The 20,772-nt window shown below is 41.1% G+C and overlaps 1 protein-coding gene and 1 long non-coding RNA gene across 9 annotated transcripts in view; one reads left to right on the top strand and one right to left on the bottom strand.

The window, feature by feature from the left end:
- Positions 1-20,772, top strand: part of usp3 (ubiquitin specific peptidase 3) — a 135,143-nt gene that overhangs the window by 111,389 nt on the left and 2,982 nt on the right. For 4 of the 8 annotated variants that reach the window (XM_020530999.2, XM_020531000.2, XM_048617244.1 and 1 more), the window contains exons 13-14: positions 6,301-6,414; positions 12,641-12,708. The exons of 1 other annotated variant lie outside the window; for it this stretch is intronic. In XM_020530999.2, coding sequence (XP_020386588.1) covers positions 6,301-6,414; positions 12,641-12,708 — 182 coding nt within the window. Of the gene's footprint in view, positions 1-5,778; positions 5,874-6,300; positions 6,415-12,640; positions 12,709-20,772 lie in introns of those variants that run through there. 3 more of the 8 variants (XM_048617243.1, XM_048617246.1, XM_048617248.1) reach the window with 3 other exon arrangements.
- LOC125487111 overlaps positions 223-20,772 on the bottom strand; it is a 34,555-nt gene continuing 14,005 nt past the window's right edge. Inside the window, exons 2-4 of the long non-coding RNA XR_007265656.1 lie at positions 9,402-9,557; positions 4,460-4,550; positions 223-1,514 (exon numbers count right to left, since the gene is read on the bottom strand). This is a non-coding gene — a long non-coding RNA (uncharacterized LOC125487111). The remainder of the gene's footprint in view (positions 1,515-4,459; positions 4,551-9,401; positions 9,558-20,772) is intronic.

The following is a 20,772-nucleotide window of genomic DNA, read 5'->3' as shown; positions in this document are numbered from 1 at the left end:
TCTGAAGAAGGGTCCCAACCTGAAAGATCAGCTTTCTTGCTCCTCTGATGCTGCCTGGCCTGCTATGTTCCTCAGCTGCACACTGTGTTATCTCAGACTCCAGCATCAGCAGTTCTTACTATCTCCAATGGAAAGATATCTTTTCTTAAATAAGGAGGCCAAAACTGCTCTCAGGACTCCAAATGTGGCCTCACGAGCACTTTGTACAGTTGCAGTAAGACTTCCCTGCTCTTATACAGGTAGTTCTTCTATAACACAATAGTTGTGTTCTTGTGTGACCTTGCACTGTAGAAAATCGCCATAGAAAATCACACTACAGGGAAATCGTTATAGAGAATCAATATACCTGCACAGCAGAAAGTTTGTGTTATCCAAATAGTGTCCACTATTCATCAATCGCATTACAGCCAATTTGCGTTAATGAAACACGCGTTACAGCAGAACTATCTGTACTCCAACCCCCTTGAAATGAGGGCAAATATTCCATTAGCCTTCCTGATTACCTGCTGCACTTGTGTGCTAGATCAGTGTTTCGTGTACAAGTGCCCACAAGTCTCTTTGTATTGAAGCTTTCTATAGCTTTTCTTCATTTAAATAATACTCTGTTCTTGACTCCTATCAGATAAATATATATCCAACTCAGCTTTGGATATATTCAATGAGCCAGTCTTCACTACTGTCTGGAGTAGAGAATTCCAAAGATTAACTATTCTCAAACAGAAGAAATTCTCCCTTATCTCGGCCTTAAATGAAAGGCCCTTTGTTTTCTAATCCGTGGGCCTTCAATTCCAGATTGGATTTTTTTCATTGATTTTATTGTCACGTGTACTGAAGTGCAGTGAAAAGCTTTGTTTATGAGCATACAGGCAGATCATAGTAGGCAAAGATGTACAGATCAAAACGACTTAGACTGAGGCATACAGTTAAATTTGCACAGAGCGTGCGCTAGGCGAAATCAACATTGGCAAGATCATCACTATTTGGGGCTAGAGAGTCCATTCATTAGTCTAATAACAACCGGGAAGAAGCTGTTCCTGAACCTGCTGGTACATTTTTTCAGGCTTCTGTAACTTCTGCATGACGGAAAAGGTTGTACAAGATCATTACCGGCGTGTGATGGGTCATTGATGATGTTGGCAGCCTTTCCGTGGCAATGAGCCATGTACATGAAGTCCATGAATGGAAGGTTGGCTTACGTGATGGTCTGGGCTATGCACACCAACTTCTGTAGTTTCTTACGGTCCTGGGCAGAGCATTTGCTGTACCAGGCCATTATGCGCCTCGACAGTATGCTTTCAATGTGCATCTGTAGAAGTTGGCGAGGGTCCTTAAGGACATGCCAAATTTCCTGAGCCACCTGAGAAAGAAGAGGCATTGTTCTGCTTTTTTGACCGTTGCATCGACGTAGGCAGTCCAGGACAGGTTGGTTATCACCACTCCGAGGAACTTGACGTTCTCCACCCCGTCAACCTCAGTTCCATTGATATAGGTGGGTGTGTTCTCCTCCTTTCTTTCTGAAATCAATTAGCAGTTCTTTTAGTTTTTCTGATTTTGAAATGGAGATTGTTTCATTGCACCACATCACCAAGCCCTCTATCTCCCTTCTGTATTTTGACTCATCATTGTTAGCTATCTGTCCCACTATGGTGGAGTTGTCAGTGAACTTGTAGATGGTGTTCATTCAGAATTTGGCAACACAGTCATGGGTGTGCAGGGAGCACGGCAGGGGGCTGAGGACACATTCATGGGGGGCTTCAGTGTTGAGAGTGATATTGTGGAGGAGGTGCAGATATCTATCTTCACTGATTTCTATCAGAAAGGAAAACATCCTTTAATTAGCTCCTCACATCCTGCCAATTTCAATCAGATCAGAGCACAAATCAGTTGTACTCATAATACATTCCTAGAAGCAACCTAGTGAACCTTCTATGAATCGCATCTGATGCGGTACACGTTGCATTGCACCGAGCTCCCTTCCATCAATTCCACACCCCACCTGACTACCTCCAGATGTCGAGAGAAACCTTTCACCTCTTCAGGTTTCTATGCTGCTGTTTAACACACCATGGGACATTATTTGGCTTGAGCTGAGACTTTCTCTCCCATTTGAAGAGGAACTCAAATTTGTAGCAGCTCGCTGTCCCAGCACTGCCACTGGTGTGATAGCTAATGCTTAAACTACAGCCAGTTCACAACGACAATTGGGATGGGTTCTACAGAACCAGGCCAGCCTGACCTTGGCAAGGAGAGTTGGGAAGCTGGATTGGCCGGGGGAATGTGAAGTAGTCTTTGAAGGGGAGTGCACGTGTGATCAGCCACGGGGCAATCATGCAACCCCTGTCCATCAACCAGTTCCTCCCTGGAGGAGGATAAAATTAAGCGCCTTATGTCCTCACTATTTGTTTACATGCCTATCTATATATTATCACCAAATATGGCTCCAATGCACTTTGTCTCTTCGTCCAAGCCATTCATATAAATTGTAAGTAATTGAAAGTGCTGATGCCTGCAACATTGCACTACCTATGGTTTGCCAACCTGTGAATTATGTATGGATCCCCACTCCCTGACTTTAGTTAATTCTCTACCAATGCTAATATATTACCCCAACTTTCTTACCTTGTATATGATTTATTGAATGTCTTCTGGACCTTCAAATACTACTATCTACTAAATCCCTGGTTTCCACCTGCTTGTTATGTTCTTCAAAATCTGTAATGAATTTGACAAACCCAGTTTCCGTTTCACATATCATATTGACTTTCTTGAATGGATTATGATTTTTGAACTGTCCTACTATTACTTCTTTAATTGTGGTTTTCAGCATTTTTCTTACAAAAATGTTGGATTAACTAACCTACAATTTCCTGTTTGTTCAAAGTATCTGCTTATCTCCATTAATACTTGCTTACTGTTAACATGTAAGGCACCATGTTTTACTTTAGCTACTCTCGTCCTTTTTAGTTCCTTGTAGAGCTTTCGTTGTCTATTTTTTATATTTTGTGCTTATTTATTCTTATTCTTATTTCTCACTCTTAATTTAATTTTTCCTTAGTTTCTACTAACTTATTTGTCTACTATTTACCTTGCAACCTATTTTCCCCAGTCCACTGCAACCAACTCTATCTTCGCACTTCTGTAGTTACGTTCAAGTTTACGTACTAGTTTCAGACCCAAACTTCTCACCCTCAAACTGAATGTGAAATTCATCATGATGTAATCACCGTTACCAAAATGGCCTCGAGGCTATTAATTAATCCTGTCTCATTACACATAGCCGACTCTGAAATAACCCGATCCATGATTGGTTCCAGGGTATATTGTTTTAAGAAACTGTCCCACATGTGCTCTGAGCTGAGCCTTAACACTACCACTGTATTTTATTAACCCAATTTACATGATTAAGATTGCCCACAATTCTCGTAGAACCTTTCTCACCAGACCCCGTTAGTTGTTGATTTATATGGGACCTGTAAGTTACCCCAACGGGCACCACTTTCTTTTGCTGTTTATTGTTACTATCCAAACCTATTCAACTCTTGATCTTTGAGCCAACACCTTTCCTCACTACCGATCTCATTTTTTATTAGCAGAGCTAGACAGCCTTCTTTACTCTTCTCCCTATCTTTTTTGCTGAGTAACCCACCTGATGCCTCAACATCCGTCCACCACCAACAAGGCACAAATCAGGAGTGTGAATACTCCCCACTGGCTGGATGTGTACCATTCCAAAAACACTCCAGAAGTATCCCAGTAAGCAAGACAAAGGAGCCCACTTGATTGGCACCATGTTCCACTATCTCTCCAGCTTAAAAGTTTACTCCATTCACCACTAATGCGAAATGGCAAAGGTGTGTGTGCTATATAAAAAACAAAAGCACAGCAGCAATTCTCCAAGACTGTTTCAAAAAATCTTCCAAACTTGCAACCTCTACCATTTGAGAATAACAAACTCTGCAAATGCATGGAGCACCACAACCTACAAATCCCCCTTCAGGCTACATACCATCCTAACTTGGAGTATTGTTTCATAGTTGCTCAGGCAAAATCCTGGAACTTAATCCTAGGTCTACAAAATTATGAGAGGTATAGACAGGGTGGATAGCAAGAAGCTTTATTCCAGAGTGGGAGACTCAATTACTAGGGGTCACGATTTCAAGGTGAGAAGGGAAAAGTTTAAGGGAGATATGTGTGGAAAGTTCTTTACGCAGAGGGGGATGGGTGCCTGGAATGCGTTGCCAGCAGAGGTGGTAGAGGTGGGCACGATAGCATCATTTAAGATGTATCTAGACAGATACATGAATGGGCAGGGAGCAGAGGGATACAGATCCTTGGAAATAGGCGACAGATTTAGATAGAGGATCTGGATCAGCGCAGGCTTGGAGGGCCAAAGGGCCTGTTCCTGTGTTGTAATTTTCTTTGTTCTTTGTTCTTTATTCTTCAATAGCACTGTACTTACCCCTGCACCATATAGACCATCATCATTACCAGCTTCTCAAGGGCAATTAGGGGTGGGAATACATGTTGGCTTTGTTAGTGACACCAACTTTCTGTGAAGGAATGAAAGAAATTCATTAAATCTGAGTTTAATTCTCTTTTGAAGCTGTACTCCATCAAGCTGACTCTGTGCTTTGTGTTAGCAAAATCCTGCCAACTTGCACTTGCTCCAACATGAAAATTCTCTATTTTTAAATCTCAACATTAAAATTATGGTTAAAGCTTTTTACCCTTAAATCTTCAAAACTGCAAACAAACCTGTTGGCACTCTTTGCAATGAATGACTAGAACAGGTTTTGTATTGGGAGCTTTACCTTGCAATTAATAGACTCCTAATTCACAAGCAGCACAGGCGAATGTCAAATAACCTTCATCTTGATGCTCAGAAACATTCTGTCTATCACATAATGGAGTGATATATTAGTTTTAAATCGACTAATCCACGTTTGCAAAGAATGTTGAAAGAAAGCTGTAACTAATTAAAGCCGCCAAAGCAAATAAAGTTATATTCAAACTCTTATTCCAGTCTGCGTGTTCCTTTGGTGCAACTTTTATTCATTGAGGTTTTAGTTTTATTAAAGGTTGAAATGCATTCCCGCCAATGCTGCAGCTTAATTTCTTGCTAATCAGCATAAAGGGAATCTTGTTCTACTTAATCTTACAAAATGGCAATTATTATGTATCATTCTGGGTCTATGCCCACCACATTTTCTCTTATTTTAATTATGGACTGCTTGGGGAGTCAGTTAGCTCAGTTGGCCGGGTGGCTGGTTTGTGATGCGATGTGACACATTTCAGTGGGGCAGTGCCTCTCACTGCCAGGGACCCTGGTTCAATTCCAGCCTTGGGTGACTGTGTGTGGTTTGCACATTCTCCCAGTATTTGTGTGGGTTTCCTCCAAGTGTTCTGGTTTCTTCCTACAGTCCAAAGGTAGGCAGGTTAGTTGGATTGGCCATAATAAATTTCCCTGTAGTGTCCAGGGACGTACAGGTTAGGTGGGTTAGACATAGTAAATGCAGGTAGTGGGGTTAGGCTGGGGACTGGGTCTGGTTTGGATGTCTTTAGAGGGCCAGTACAGACTCAATGGACCGAATGGCCTTTTTCCGCACTTGGGATTCTATGATGCCAACACTATGGGTTCAATTCTTGCACTGGCTGAGGTTACCGTGAAGGGCTCTCCTCCTCGACATTTCCCCTTGCCTGAGGTGTGGAGACCCTCAGGTTAAGCCACCATCAGTCATCTCAGTCATCTCAGTCATCTCGCTCTCTCTCTCTCATTAGAGAGCATCCCTATACGTCCGGTGAGACTGTGACGACTTTACCTTAACCCGTATGGGCCACCAAATGGACCAAAGTATCAGATTGTCCTGAGCACAGTTCCATGCAGTATGAGGACTGAGAGAGACATCTGGAAAAAAAATCATTGCTTCAATTCGTGTGATTCAACAGTTTCTTTAATTCTGGGTATGTTCATTGAAACCACTGAAGGATGTGATCTTGTATTTTGGAATGTGATGGTGCCCATCATGTTGTTGCACTAGAAAGTGAAATGTGATAGTTGCTGCTGTTCTATACAGTGAATTAAATATTAATGAATCTAAAATGGATATGAAACTCAGCAGATTAATTTTAAGGAAACATGATTCATTCTAACATTTGGATCATAGTATAAATGTTAGGCCATTTCTGTACTAGTTTAGCAAGTTGAATATGTTGAAAAGAGCTGTTACAATATGAAGTATGTAACTGAATTACTCTTAACACTTTTCAAAAAAATTAATTTTATTTTCCTTTTAACCTTAGGTGTTATGCTTGCATCTAAAAAGGTTTCATTGGACAGCTTATCTGCGAAATAAGATAGATACATATGTAGAGTTCCCTCTACGAGGTCTAGACATGAAGTGCTTCTTGTTGGAGGTAAATGTATTCTGATATAAGACATTTTATCTGCTGCCATCTATCCAAGGATGCAGATGTTGCAGAATACGTTCACAATCTGAAATCCCTATCAAGCTTGCAATGCTGTGCTCTGTCCTTCTGTGCGTATTTCACGCCCCCTACAGAGAGGCCCCTTTCCTGCTGGATTCTCCCACTTACATACTATAATTTCAAGGAAAAGCCAGAACAGATGTGACGAAACACCAAAAATGGCATTTGTGCCATTTCCCCAGGTTTCTGTGGTTCTTCTGCTGTAGTTTTGATCATTGATTATGAGCCTCTGTAATTCACCATTAAGTATCTATTTTATAAAACTTAATATAAATTTCACATTCACTTCCTGGAATGCCTTCCCCATCCAATGTTTTGTTAGTAGCGTTATGAGAAGAGTTTGTTTTCTGCCATACTGAGTAACATCCTAGGCGATAACATGAAATTAGTGGTGGTGTTCATAGTAAGGAGGATGGTCTCAGACCACAGTCTGCTTTTGATCACCTAGTAAATTGGGCAGAGCAATGGCAAATGGAATTTAATCCTGATAAGTGTGAGGCAATCGATTTTGGGCGGTCTAAGGAAAAAGTTTCCACAGTGAATAGGAGATTCCTTGGGAATACTGAGGAAGAAAGGTGTATAAGTCCATAGATTCCTGAAGGTGTCAGCGCACACAGACAGGATGGTGAAGAAGGCATACGGGATCCTTGCCTGCATTAGTCACAGTGTAGAATATAGAAGCAGGGAAATGTTCTTGCAACTTTATCAAGCATTGGTTAGGCCATAAATGGAATATTGTGTGCAGTTCTGGTTGCCCCACTGTTGAAAGGATGTGATTGCACTAGAGAAGGTGCACAGGAGAATCACCAGGATTTTGCCTGGGATGAAAGTCTGTTATGAGGAAAAACTGGTTAGGCTGGGTTTGTTTTCCCTGGAGCAGAGGAGGCTGAAGGTGAGATCTGGTTGAGGTGTGCAAAATTATGACAGGCATAGATAGGGTCAATAGTTAAAATCTTTTCCTGATGGTAGACATGCCTAAGAATACAGGGTTTAAGTTTAAGGTGAGAAGTGCATGCTTTAGAGAGGAATCTGAGGAAAATGTTTTCAGCCAGAGGGTGGTAGAACTGTGGAATGTGTTGTCTGAGAGGGTGATGGAGGTAGGTACTTTTGCAGCATCTGGATGAGCCCTTAAAATACCAGGGCATAGCGCAGGCTATAAACCAAGTCCAGATTAATGTGATTAGTATAATTTGGTGTCAGTTGGTCAGCATAGACATGTGAGCCCAAGGGCCTGTTTCGATGCTGTATGATTCTGTCTCTATCTGCCTATCCGCATGCCCTGCAGTATAACTTCCTACACCAGTCTTAAAATGCTATTTGCTTCTCTTGCAATAAAAATCACACTTTACAGTTCCCTGACAAAACAATGAACCCAGTGACCTTTGAGCTCTTATTTACTTGGTAACAGTTAAACATTTCCACTAGACAATCCAAATCAATCCCAGAAGTGATTCATCAGTAATTTGAAAAATGTAGAGCAATGTCATCTTGAAGTCGTAAAGAGAAACAACTGAGTTGTGAAAATAGTATTGAAAAAAAAAATGATTGGGGACCTGACTGGTTGCATTTGGCCAGGTGAAAGTTAGATAGTGATGAGTAACTTTGCACATGAGTAAATTTGGTATACTGTCAGACCTTACTGTTCCCACCACCTCCACCACCCCTCCCCCCCCACCCCCCCGCCTCCACTATTCTCACACGCTGTGGTCTAAGTAATAGGTAGGATCAGGTGTGCTATAAGGCAAAGTATTTTTAGAAGTAGTGACGGGAAAGAAAAAGTAGAAACACTTGCAAGGTTTTCTAAAATGATAAAATCTGGAACCACATAGTAGGCCTGACAGTATCTGTATAAAGAGGAATTGTTTGTGTTTCAATTTTTGAATACCTTTCTTGGTTGCCACACAAAAGAAAGTAATTCAGCCCAATCTGATTGTGCTGACTCTGTGAAGGAGCTGTTTACCTGGCGCCACTCCCCTAATTTTTCAAGCAATCCTGCACGTTCATTCTGATCAGCAATTTCCCTTTGCTTCAATTAAGCCTGCTTCCACCACACACTCGGGCAGTGCATTCCAAATCTCAACCACTCACTACTGACAAAGTTTTTCCTCATGTTGTCATTAGATTCCTTTGCCAAATGCCTTAAATCTGTGCCCTGTAGTTTTTGATTCTTCCAGTAATGGGAACAATTTCTTTTTATCTACAGCCCTTGATTTTTGCATACCTCTATTAAATTTCTCTGAAACTTCTCTTTTATAAGGAAACAGTCACAAGTTCATAAATCAGTAACTGAAATGCCTCATCCTTGGAACCATTCTTGTGAATCTTTTCTGCACCCTCTCTTATGTCTTTATGCACTTCCTAAAATGTAGTGGCTTGAACTAGTGCAATACTCCAGTTGAACCCCAAATAATGTTTTACACAGGTTTGGCATAACTTTCATGCTTTTGTACCCTATGTCTGAAAGGATCAAGCCCAGGATACTTTGTCGAACATTCTGTCAACCTATCCTTCAACCTTCAATGGTTTATGCACACTTACATCAGGTCCCTCTGCTCTTGTACCCCCTTTCAGGTTATACCGTTTAGTTACTGTTGTGTCTCTGTAATCTTCATACCAATATGAATCAATCTGTCTTGTGTTCCTTTGAAGTTCTACGTAATTCATAATGGTTCCAAGTTTTGTGCCGCTCAGATTTTTTTTTAAAATTATGCCCTGTTATTATGGTCTAAGTTATTAATATGTCAGGAAGAGCAGGTGTCCTAACATACTCCTGGGGTACTTCTGAACCTTTCTCCAATCTGAAACAACATTGTCTACCACTGCTGTCACCTCATCAAAAAAAAACTTGAACAAGTTATTTCAACACAATTAGTCCTTAATAAATCTGTACTAGCTTTGTTAATTAATTAACTTACAGTTGTGGAGGCGATCATCATTTTCATCCCATTTGTAATTTCTAGCAATTTCTTCACCACCTTGGTTAAGCTGACTGGCCTGTAGTTGCTGGGCTTCTTTTTGAACAAGTGTGTAGAAGGGCTCATATTTTTCAGTCCATTGGCACCATCCAGAGTCTAAGAAAAAGTTAGAAATTATATTGAGTACTGCCTCAACTTCCATCTCACATTAATGCTTTAATACCTTAGATGCATCTCATCTGGTTGTGGGAAGATTATTCAACTCTAGGAACAGACTGCATATCCAATACCACTATCTTTTTGATTTTAAACCTTTCAAGAGTCTGACGACTTTTTCAATATGATTTATGTGGCATCTTATATCTTGATGAAGTCAAAAGCAAAGTATTTATTTAGTTCTTCAATCATGTCCTTACTTCACAGTAAACCTCTTTCCTGAATCTGCCCTACTCTTACTTTTACCACCTTTTCACGATGCGTATGCCTGTAGATAGCTTTTGGATTTCCTTTTATAGAATAGAATAGAATCCCTACAGTGTGGAAGCAGGCCCTTCGGCCCAACAAGTCCACACCGACACTCGGAGCATCCCACCCAGACCCATCCCTCTAATCTACACATCCCTGAACACTACGGGCAATTTAACATGGCCAATCCACCTAGCCTGCACATCTTTGGACTGCGGAAGGAAACCGGAGCACCTGGAAGAAACCCACACAGACACAGGGAGAATGTGCAAACTCCACACGGGGGTGGAATCGAACCCAGGTCCCTGGCGCTGTGAAGCAGCAGTGCTAACCACTGTGCCACCCTAAATATTTCCTTTTATTTTAGCTGCCAATCTCTTCGCAAATACTGTCTGCTTTTGTAATTAGCTTTTACAGTTTCTCTGAACCTTCCATGTTCAGCCTGATTATCTGATGTCTGACCATAAGCACACTTTTTCTTCACCATCTTTTTTTATTTTTGTCATCCAGGAAACTCCTGAATTTATTTATGCCCAACCTTTTCCTCCTTTGGTAATATATATTGGCTTTGGCACAACTGTCCCTTTTTTTTTAAAAGACAGCCCATTGTTCAGTTACAATCCTATCTGCCAACCTTTGATTCTGACTCATGAAATTATTCTGGCCGTATTGATGTTGGCCATCCCTGTCCAGTCTGTACATGTCTTGTGTCCCAGACCCTGTCCACTGTTTCAACCTCCTGCACTATTTTTCATTACCTTACTAAACCTTATTACTTTCGAGGCCCTGTCTGTTAATTTCCAATTTAACTCTCTAAATTTGAACTGCAGGGTGGCATCCCTCTTTTCTACACATGTCATTGGTACTAATGTGACCATGTCTGTTGGCTATTCACTTCTCACTTTTCCTCCTCTGGGTGCTCTGCAACAGTTTAGGGACATCTTTGATCCTGGCATCAGGGCAGTAATGCCCCTCCCTCCTCACTTTCAGCCCTGTCACTCGTAATCAGTGCAGTGTCGGAGGCCAAATGGCTGATTGCGCCTGGGTTGGCTCTGTTATCTAGTACCAAGCTCCTGCCTTTTTGCCATATTCCTGCACACCATTGCGAGTCAAAAAAAATCCAACATCCTTTTGAATGTCTCAGTTGAACCTGCCTCCACAACATGTCAGATAGAGAATTCCATACCCTAAAAACTTTTGTGAAAAAGTTATTTCTCACATTACCTTGCTTCATTTACACTTAATTACCATTTTAAATCTATGCCTGCTTATTCTTGTTTCTTTTACAAGCTTCCAGCAAGCAACAGCTTCACCCTATCTACCTTGACTTTACCTACTTATGACTTTGAAAACCTCAATCAGGTCATCCCTTAGCCAGTCTTTTCGAAGAAAACTGGTTCCACTTCCTTCAATCTATTCTCATAGTTAAAGTTTCTTGTCCCTAGAACCATTGTTGTAAATCACTTCTATACTCTCTCCAGTGCATTTGCATATTTCCTCTCATGTGACACAATACTCCAGCTGAGGTCTAACACATAACCTTGTTCAAATTCAAAATCCCCTCCTTGTTGTTGCTCTATGCCCCTATTAATAAAGTTAAGAACAGTGTCTGCTTTATTTACTGCTGTCTCTCCACCTGTCCTGCCACCTTCATTGATCTGTGCACAGATCCCTCTGCTGCTGCACCTCCTTTAGAATTGTACCCCTATTTTACATTGTCATTCATAATGTTCTTCCAATCAAAGTGCATCACTTCACACTACTCTGCATTAAATCTCATCTGCCCACTTCACCAATGTCCTTTTAAAATTCCACAATATCTTCACAGTTTACAGTTCTTCCTTGTTTCATATCATCTGCAAGCTTGGAAACTGTTCCTTGTACACCAAGGTCCAGGAGAGAGGAGAAACAAGGGCCAAATACCAACAAATTCCACTGCAGACCTTTCTCCAGCCTGAAAATTATTTATTGACCATTACTCTCTGTTATCGATAACTCATCCAACTTTGTATCATGTTGCAACTGTCCCTTTTATATCATGACCAACAACTTGCTTCACAATTCTGCTATGTGGCACTGTAGAAAATCTCTCTGCCCTATCTCTCATCCTCCAATGTTACCATTGTCATCAGTTGCAGAGGTGACCCTTACCAAATATGCTGTATTATTAACTAGAGAAAGGTTTTCCCCATTTTCAAAATAAAACCAGTTATGATATTCTGAGAGGGCATTCTTGATGAGCCATAATGGGTGAATCTGCGATGGTCAGCCTAAAATTGAGCCCTAACAACATTTTCAAATCAGTGAGAGATTTGGAGTAGGACTGGGTCAGGTAAGGTTACAGGTTGGGCCATGCAGAATGTGGAAATGGATTAGCTAAGGTTACAGGTCAGAATGTAGAGAATGTGGAAATGGGTCAGGTAAAGTTACAAGTCTGGACATGGAGAATATAGGAATTGGTCAGGTAAGATTACAGGTCAGGAAATGGAAAATGTGGGAATAGTTTAGGTAAGGATGTAGAAAAGGTGGGAATGGGTTAGGTAAGGTTACAAGTCAGGACATGAAGATTGTGGAAATTAGCGTTACAGGTTGGGATGAAGAGAATGTGGGAGTGGGTCAGGTAAGATTTCATGTGGGAATGAGAATGTGGGAATTGATCAGGTAAGATTACAGATTGGGATATGGAAAATGGTGACTCAGCTGATGAAGAGAAAAAATGTAATAACATCTGAATGTCTTAAAAGGGGTTTGCATTTTATTTTACCCTATTCTAGCCTGAGAACAGTCGTCCAGAAAGTTGCCTGTATGACCTTGCAGCTGTGGTGGTGCATCATGGTTCAGGGTGAGCATGTTTGTTTTTAATGTCTTTGGTCCAAGGGGTTCCATATAATAGGCAAATGCTCTTTGTGATGTACTTGAGTAAAAAAAGTTTTTTTTTCTAAGATTTGAATCATGTGACAAATGCATTGCGTTTTGACGTGGAAACATGCCAGAGAACCCAGTCCAGTTCCAAGACAATACTTGTTCTGTTTAAGTAGTGAGCTATCCTCTAATTGAGATACTAGCCTGATTTTTTTCACAATAAACAAGTTGCACAATTGACTCTGAATCCACTTTAGAGTTAGTTTAATAACTCTTGTCACCTCACAGTTTGATCGTAACGCCATTATGAATCCTTGTTTAGACTCATGAAAACTCTGAAAAGAGTAGAAGGACATTAATAGTTTTGATTATCATATTTTCTAACTAGTCCTGATTTTATAGATCCTCAGTCAGTGATTTTAAAAAGCTGAAGGCTTTGATGTAAGCCTTTAAATTATTTTTAAAAATTATACTTTCTTTGATCATTATTAAGATAGTTGTATTCTTGGAGGCTAGTTAGCTCATTTGGCTAGACCAGTAGCGTGTGCTTCCCAATAATGCCAACAGTATGGGGTTCAATCCTTATTCTAGCTGAAGGCAAATGGAATGTTGGTGTTTATTGCAAAGGGAATGCAATATAAAAATAAGGCATAGATCTTCGAGAGGCTGTATTAGTGTGGACAGATTTGATCTCCATATTTTAAAAATATACAATTGGATTAGAAGCTGTTCAGAGAAGGTTCATTTGACTCATTCCTAGGAGGAACTTTTTGAAGAAAAGTTGGGTCAGTATCTGAGAGTTTGGAAGGAAAGGAAGTGATCTTATTCACGCATCTTATGGAGACTCAACAAGGTGGATTCTGGGAGAATGGTTCCTCATGGGGAAGATGTGTATGTGTACCTCTGCAAATACATTAATGAGAAAAAAATGATTGGTCTTTGTATTTTTTCTGCTCTAATGTGTCTTTGTTCAGATTTTAAACAAAAAGTGCTGGACAAACTCAACAGATCTGGCAGCATCTGCAGAGAGAAAAACAGTTAACATTTTGAGTCCAGTGATTGTTCATCAGAATTGAAAGCAGCTGGGCAATGGTGGTGTTTATGTGATGATGGAGGATGGAAGGGAGGAGGAGTGAGATGAATAGGTGGAGGTGGTGCCCATAGAGAAAAATGAAAGCAGACAAAGGAATCGCTGATAGTAGAGGATTGGCTGTGCTGGGAGCAACCAATGCAGGGCAGGACCAGTCCTGAGGAGTGTTGCAAAACAAAGAAACCTTGGGGTGCGGGTTCATTGTTCCATGAAACTGGAGTCACAGTAGACTGGTAACGAAGAAGGCGTTTGGTACGCTTGCCTTTATTGGTCAGTGCATTGAGTATAGGAGTTGGAAGGTCATGTTGCAGTTGTACAGGACATTAGTTAGGTCACTATTGGAATACTGCATTTAATTCTGGTCTCCCTGCTTTAGGAAAGATGTTAAACTTGAAAGGATTCCGAAAAGATTTACAAGATTGTTGCCAGGGTTGGAGAGTTTGAGCTGTGGGGAGAGGCTGAATAGGCTGGAGCTTTCATCCCTGGCGCTTCGGAGGTCGAGGAGTTAATTGATTGGATTTATTGTCACATGTAGTTAAGAACAGTGAAAAGTGAGCAGTACAAGCAGATCATCGTAAGAAAGGACGTACAGCTCATAGGGTGAAGAACACTTGAACAGTGAAGCGTACAGTTAAAACCGCAGGACGTGCGTGAAGCAAGATCAACTTTAATAACATCAACGTTATTTGAAGTTAGAGAGTCCACTCATCAGTCTAATAATGGCAGGGAAGAAGCTGTTCTTGAATCTGTTGGTGTGTGTCATCACGCTTCTGTATCTTCTACCTGACAGAAGAGGTTGTAAGAGAGCATTACTTGGGTGGGATGGGTCTTTGATGGCAGTGTTTCCATGGCAATGAGAGGTGTAAATGGGATCCATGGATGGAACTGAAAACAATAAATGCTAGAGATCACAGCAGGTCAGACAGCATTTGTTTTCAGTACAGATTCCAGCATCTGTAGTAATTTGCTCAGTGGATGGTCTGGCTTCAGTGATGGTCTGGTCTGTGCACACAGCCTTCTGTAATTTTCTGGGCAGAGCAGTTGCCGTACCAGGCCATTATGCACTCGGAGAGTATGCTTTCTGTGATGCATTGTAAAAGTTGATGAGAGTCCTTATGGACATGCCGAATTTCCTAAGCCGCCTGAGGAAGAAGAGGCATTGTTGTGCCTTCTTGACCGTCTCATCTACATGGGAAGTCCAGGACAGGTTGTCAGGGTAACCTTATAGGAGTTTATAAAATCATGAGGGGTATGGATAGGGTGAATTGTCAATGTCTTTTTCCCAGGAATCCAAAACTTAGAGGGCATAGGTTTAAGGTGAGAGGGGAAAGATTTAAAAGGGACCTAAGGAGCAACTTGTTCATGCATAGGGTGGTGCATGTATGGAATGAGCTGCCAGAGAAGGTGGTGGAGCTGTTACAGTTACAACATTTAAAAGTCATCTCGGTGGGTGTATGAATAGGAAGGAGTTTAGAGAAATATGGATCAAGTGCTGACATATGGGTCTAGATTGGTATAGGATATCTGGTCAGTGCAGACGATTTGAAAGAAGGGTCTGTGCTGTAATCTCTATGACTATATAGGGATGGAGAATGGACATGGAGGGAGTAGTTCATGCTCTGAAATTGTTAAACTCAGTGTTAAGGTGCCTAGATGGAAGATGAGGTGTTTATTTCCTCCAGCTTGTGTTGAGCTTTACTAGAGCACTGTAGCAGGCCTGAGAAATGTTGGCATGGGAATATGATGATGTGTTGAAGTGACAGACAACTAGAAGCTCATAGTAGTTCTGCTGAGCTGCCTGTCTGGGTTTGATGCTGTTTCATTTTGCACCTCCATTGTTACAGGTTTATTTAAAAAGTGCAAATTCAAATTCTTGCGTGTTGTTGCTAAACTACTGGCTTTCTCTATCTGATATGGATAAATGTGATCCTTGTGCTAAGCAGTTGACATTTAAAACATATTTGGATGAGTGCTTCAAATATCTTAACATTCAAGGATATGGGACAAATGCAGCAAATTGGGATTAGCGTACTTTTAGCTGCAAGTCAGTAAAGACTTGATGGACCAAAGGGCCTTTTCTGCACTATAATGGTTATATTGGGGAACAATAAATAAGAACACAACAAGTTTGAGCGCTGTGGAGATGTATGCTGAATAGTATTTACGTCAGGAAGTGCCTAAAAATGTCTGAAGGAACGTGATGAGCTAAAAGAATGGGAAAGTTCTGACCTAAAGTTTGCACGGATTTAGTCACTAAACTGTTTCCTTTATGTAACCTGATGATGTATTGGCAACCCAATGAACTGCAATTCGGAGCCAAATGTTTTCCACAAGACAAAATTAGTTAATGGTTTACGATTGGAAATAAATGTCCTTCGGCTAAATGATTCGTGAAATTGGCCTTTATTACTACAAACAATTTAATTTGGAAATGTTTTCTAGTAATTCTTGTATTTAGGAAACGACACCCACATCCCATGAAAGAAAGAGTGAATGAATGAATAAATAATTTGTAATTCCAATTTCTTTTCAAACAACATTGTAAAAAGGCCTGTTTGAGCTTCTTTTATTTACTGTTCCCCAATATAACCATTATAGTGCAGAAAAGGCCCTTTGGTCCATCAAGTCTTTACTGACTTGCAGCTAAAAGTACGCTAATCCCAATTTGCTGCACTTGTCCCATATCCTTGACTGTTAAGATATTTGAAGCACTCATCCAAATATGTTTTAAATGTTGTAAGGTTTCCAACCTCCACTACCTTCCCAGGCAGTGCATTCCAGATTCCCACCACCCACTGAATAAAACATTTTTGTTTCCCCAAACCTCTCTGAATCTCTGCCATTACCCTAAAACTGTGCCCTCTTGTGATTGACCAAGGGGAATAGCTGCTGTCTATTCACACTGTCCATATCCCTCATAATCTTATACACCTCAATCCATGCCCCCCACACCAGCCCCCTCTGCCGTAAATAAAATAATCCAAGCCTATCTGAGTTTCTCCTGAGAGCTCGATTTCGCCATCCCAGGCAACATCCTGGGGAACCTTCTGTCTATCCCCTAGGGAGAAATGTTTCCACTCAGTAGAAAGATCATTAACCAAAGGGCACAGTTTTAAGATAAGGAGCAGGATATTTAGATGGGATTTGAGGGAAGTTTTCTTTTTCCATAGAGGGTTGTGACTATTTAGAACTCCTGCCTAAAAGGGTGGTAGAGGCAGGAATCTCAAGACATTTAAGAACTACTCAAATGGAATTTGAAATGCTATACTGTCCAAGTATTGTAAAATGGGATTAGAATAGACAGATGTTTGAAGATCCTTAAAATGTCACTGGGTTTAAGTCCTAGAACTCCCTTCCTAAAAGTACTGAACACACACACCAAAGGGACTGTAGCAGCTTGAGAAGATAGCTCACTATCATGTCAACGACGTTTAGGGATAGGCAACAAATGCAGGCCCAGCAAGCAACCCCACATCCCATAAATGATTTTTAAGCAATCTTTCTTCCCCTTGACATTGAAATTACCATTGCTGATTTTCCTGCCATCAATACTTTAGGGTTTATCACTAGGCAGAAATTTAAGTCAACAAACCTGTTAGTAGATTCAAAACTGATAGGTGAGCTGGACACCACCACTCATGTTTTCTTTTTGTGGATAGAGTTTGACTTGCTAAGGTTTATTCACATCCCACACCCAATGTCATAGCTGCTCCTTATTCATATATACTGAAAGACCTGTTCTTCTAAACCTTAACAAAAACATGAACAAACCTTATCAATGTGACTGGCCAGACATTAACACAGACATGTAAATAAAGTAGGTTCAAGAGCAGGTCAGGAGCTGGGAATTCTTCGGTGCTAACTCACCACCTATGTCTGCACTGCCTGTCTGCAATCTCAAGCACAAGTCAAGAATGTAATGAAATACTCTCCACTTGTTCAGTCAAGTGCCTTTCAACTTGTGACCACTGTCACCCAGAAGAAAAATGCAGATGCATTGGAAAGCACCACCTCCAAAGTTACCTACAAGTTTCATACCATCCTGACTTGGAACTATGTCACTATTCTTTCACGGCTGCTAGGTCAAAATCAGGGAAATACTTTCCTGATAGCACTGTAGTTACCCCTGCTCTCCAAAGGCTACAGTGGTTCAAAAAGGGGCTTATCACCACATTCTCCAGGACAACTGAGGATGAGCAATAAACGCTGGACTCACCAATGATGCTCACGTTGCTTGAAGGATAAAAACAAACAATTCAGTTCTCTTACCTAAAGGCCTGAATATCATTCAAATCCCAGAAAGTACAGGCTTTAAGAGTGAAACCTATCCTGAGAAATTGTTGAAAAACTGCAGAAATAGTTTTTAGCTTTGAACCAGATCAGAACTCTCACAACACCAGATTATAGTCCAGCAGGTTTATTTGAAATCGCAAGCTTTCAAAGTGCTGCTCCTTCGTCAGGTGAAGTGAAGGGAAACACATAGGCACAGAATTTATTGGCGGAGAAATCGCCCCACTCACTCAGTATGAGGTAGACCACATTTGCCGAGTCACAAATATCTGCTGTGTACATGAATAAGTGGTATTCCCACATATGATGGTAGTGTCCATGTCCACTCTCAGCATTTTTTGATCTCTCTGCCTATAAATTCTGTACCTGTGTGCTTCCCTTCCCTTCATCTGATGGAACAGCACTCCGAAAGCTTGTGATCCCAAATAACTGGGTTGGACTATAACCTGGTGTCGTGTGACTTGTCCAATCCAGTCCAAAACCAGCACCACAACATCATTGAACCAGATTGGCTGAAGAGAGATCCACTTGGCGGTCTGTAAGATGTTAAATGTTACAGAAAAGTTAAATCTTTAGTTAATCCTGATGCGGTAGATTTGCCTATTGGTGATGAGGGTTTGTAATGGACTTCTGATAGTTCTTCAGTCTAGGCCAGGATGATTAGCTCACTTCCATTTGTGAGTAATAGAATTAAGACTGATTAAACACGCACTGAAAGGGAGAGACCAAGTATCACTACCTAGCTTAAATAAAGCATTAAAAAATATAACTCTTTATGGGCTTCACCATTGATTGTCCTTCGGGTGTACTTGGATACTATTAGCAATTGGAGGTTCTTTAAGGTTGAAGAGTTTAAAGATGGACTGAATGGTCTTCCTCATTCATATTCATATTCATCTTCCAGTATAGACATCAGGGAAGTAGAGTCTCTGAGCCTGGGTTCACCCACTAAGTCTGCTTTTCTTTTCATTTCTTTTTTGTCTTTCTTTATTTTTCGGTTTTTTCTCTTTTATATTACTTATCTCTTGTTGAAGAGCTTGGTCGCAGCGGCAGCATTGTGGTGGTAAGTAAGCCCAGCATGGACTCTTGGCGGTGGCATTGGAGAGTGTTTGGGTTTCCAGCAGCTTCTGCATCGATGAGACAGTCCTAGGGCTGACTTATGGTTGCTGCAGGCTTGGGTTCCTTGCGGTGTCTGCGGCCAACTCGAATTTATGGAGTCAGCGGCAGAGGCAAGTTGGGCCCAGAACAAGACCCGACAGCAGCTGCATCTGCGAGGTGGGCCTGAAGCGGATTCATGGCAGCCAAGTCATTTGAATCGATGTGGTACCTAGTGGCATTGGCAATGTTTGCATTGACAAGGTCCAGTGAAGACACTTAGTGGTGAAGGCATCGATAGAGGTGGGAAGGCGCTGAAGAGTGGCAACTTTGCTTCCAGCAGTGGAAGCACGAAGAAGTGACTCATATCTGGCCACCAGGCCCATGGCGGAGCACTTAGCAAGAAGGATTATAAAATTGAACACCTTTTCTTTATTCCCTTATTCTTCTGCCTTTATGCTGTATCTTTTGGTTTATTTTTCTGAGATTTCAGATGGCGCTAGAGAGTGGAGACACACTTCAATAAATAAATCCTATAAATGTTGTAGGGTGGAGCAAAGATACACAACCTGAAACTTTACTGAAGTTAATCCTATCTTAAAACAGAACCTAGAAATTTTGCATAAGGTTTGCATAACTGACAATATAGTAATAATCTTGTAGTTCTACTAGCTTAAAGCAGTGAAGTCCATAAAAAGTTACATCTTTTGAATGCTTTATTTAAGCCTGGTAGTGGAATTTCGTTCTCACCCTTTTGGTGCATTTTTAATCATTCTTAATTCCCTTACTCCCAAATGGAAATGAGCTCGACATCCCGGCCTAAATGTAAAGGAAATTGAAGATCCCCAGTAATTGAATGTTCACGCTGGAAAATGTTAGCAAGCCACAATTGTGTTTGTAGACTGTAGCTGGAGGCAAGTGAAACATCATAAACATGCTATGAGAGTGGAATTGGAACCAAAGGAAAGTTCAAATAACAAAGTGTTGTGGAGAGCTGGGGATTTTGTAATTCTTGTCTGCTGTTCTGTGCATTCATCAGTTTGTGTGAAGGTGGTCAAAACGTATGCAACACTTAAGTCACAAAGCATTTTGTTTCAGGATTGTTATATTATGTAACTAGCAACTGGGCTGGAGGCCAATGTTATTTACTGCTCAGTTTCAGTATTTGGGTGTTTCACTGTTCTTTTTTGATAGGTGACACACTATACGTGATAGTTTTATAGACATTACTGTTGGATCTACTGATTTGACTGATTAACTTGACATTACTACATGATTGCAATTACTTAAGTACAGTAGCTGGGCCAGTGCAGTTTTTACTATAGCTGATATTTCCTTTCTCTAGTTTTCTTCATCCGTTTCTTTCCTCCTGTGGTAAAAGCAGGTGTGTTTTCAAACAGCCTCCTATCATTTATCCAAGCGCCTGTACGTGGGTCTTGACTATAATTTGGTAGGGATCACCAATGATATATGCAGGATGGGAACCTCAGGACAGTTAATGGACCCGTATCCTCCTTCACTACCCAGCCGCCCCCCCCCCCCCCCCCCCCCCCCCCCCCCCCCCCCCCC

This window comes from Rhincodon typus, chromosome 36 (genome assembly GCF_021869965.1).
Source record: "Rhincodon typus isolate 14 chromosome 36, sRhiTyp1.1, whole genome shotgun sequence".
NCBI lineage: Eukaryota > Metazoa > Chordata > Chondrichthyes > Orectolobiformes > Rhincodontidae > Rhincodon > Rhincodon typus.
This window is presented reverse-complemented; position numbering and strand designations above follow the sequence as displayed.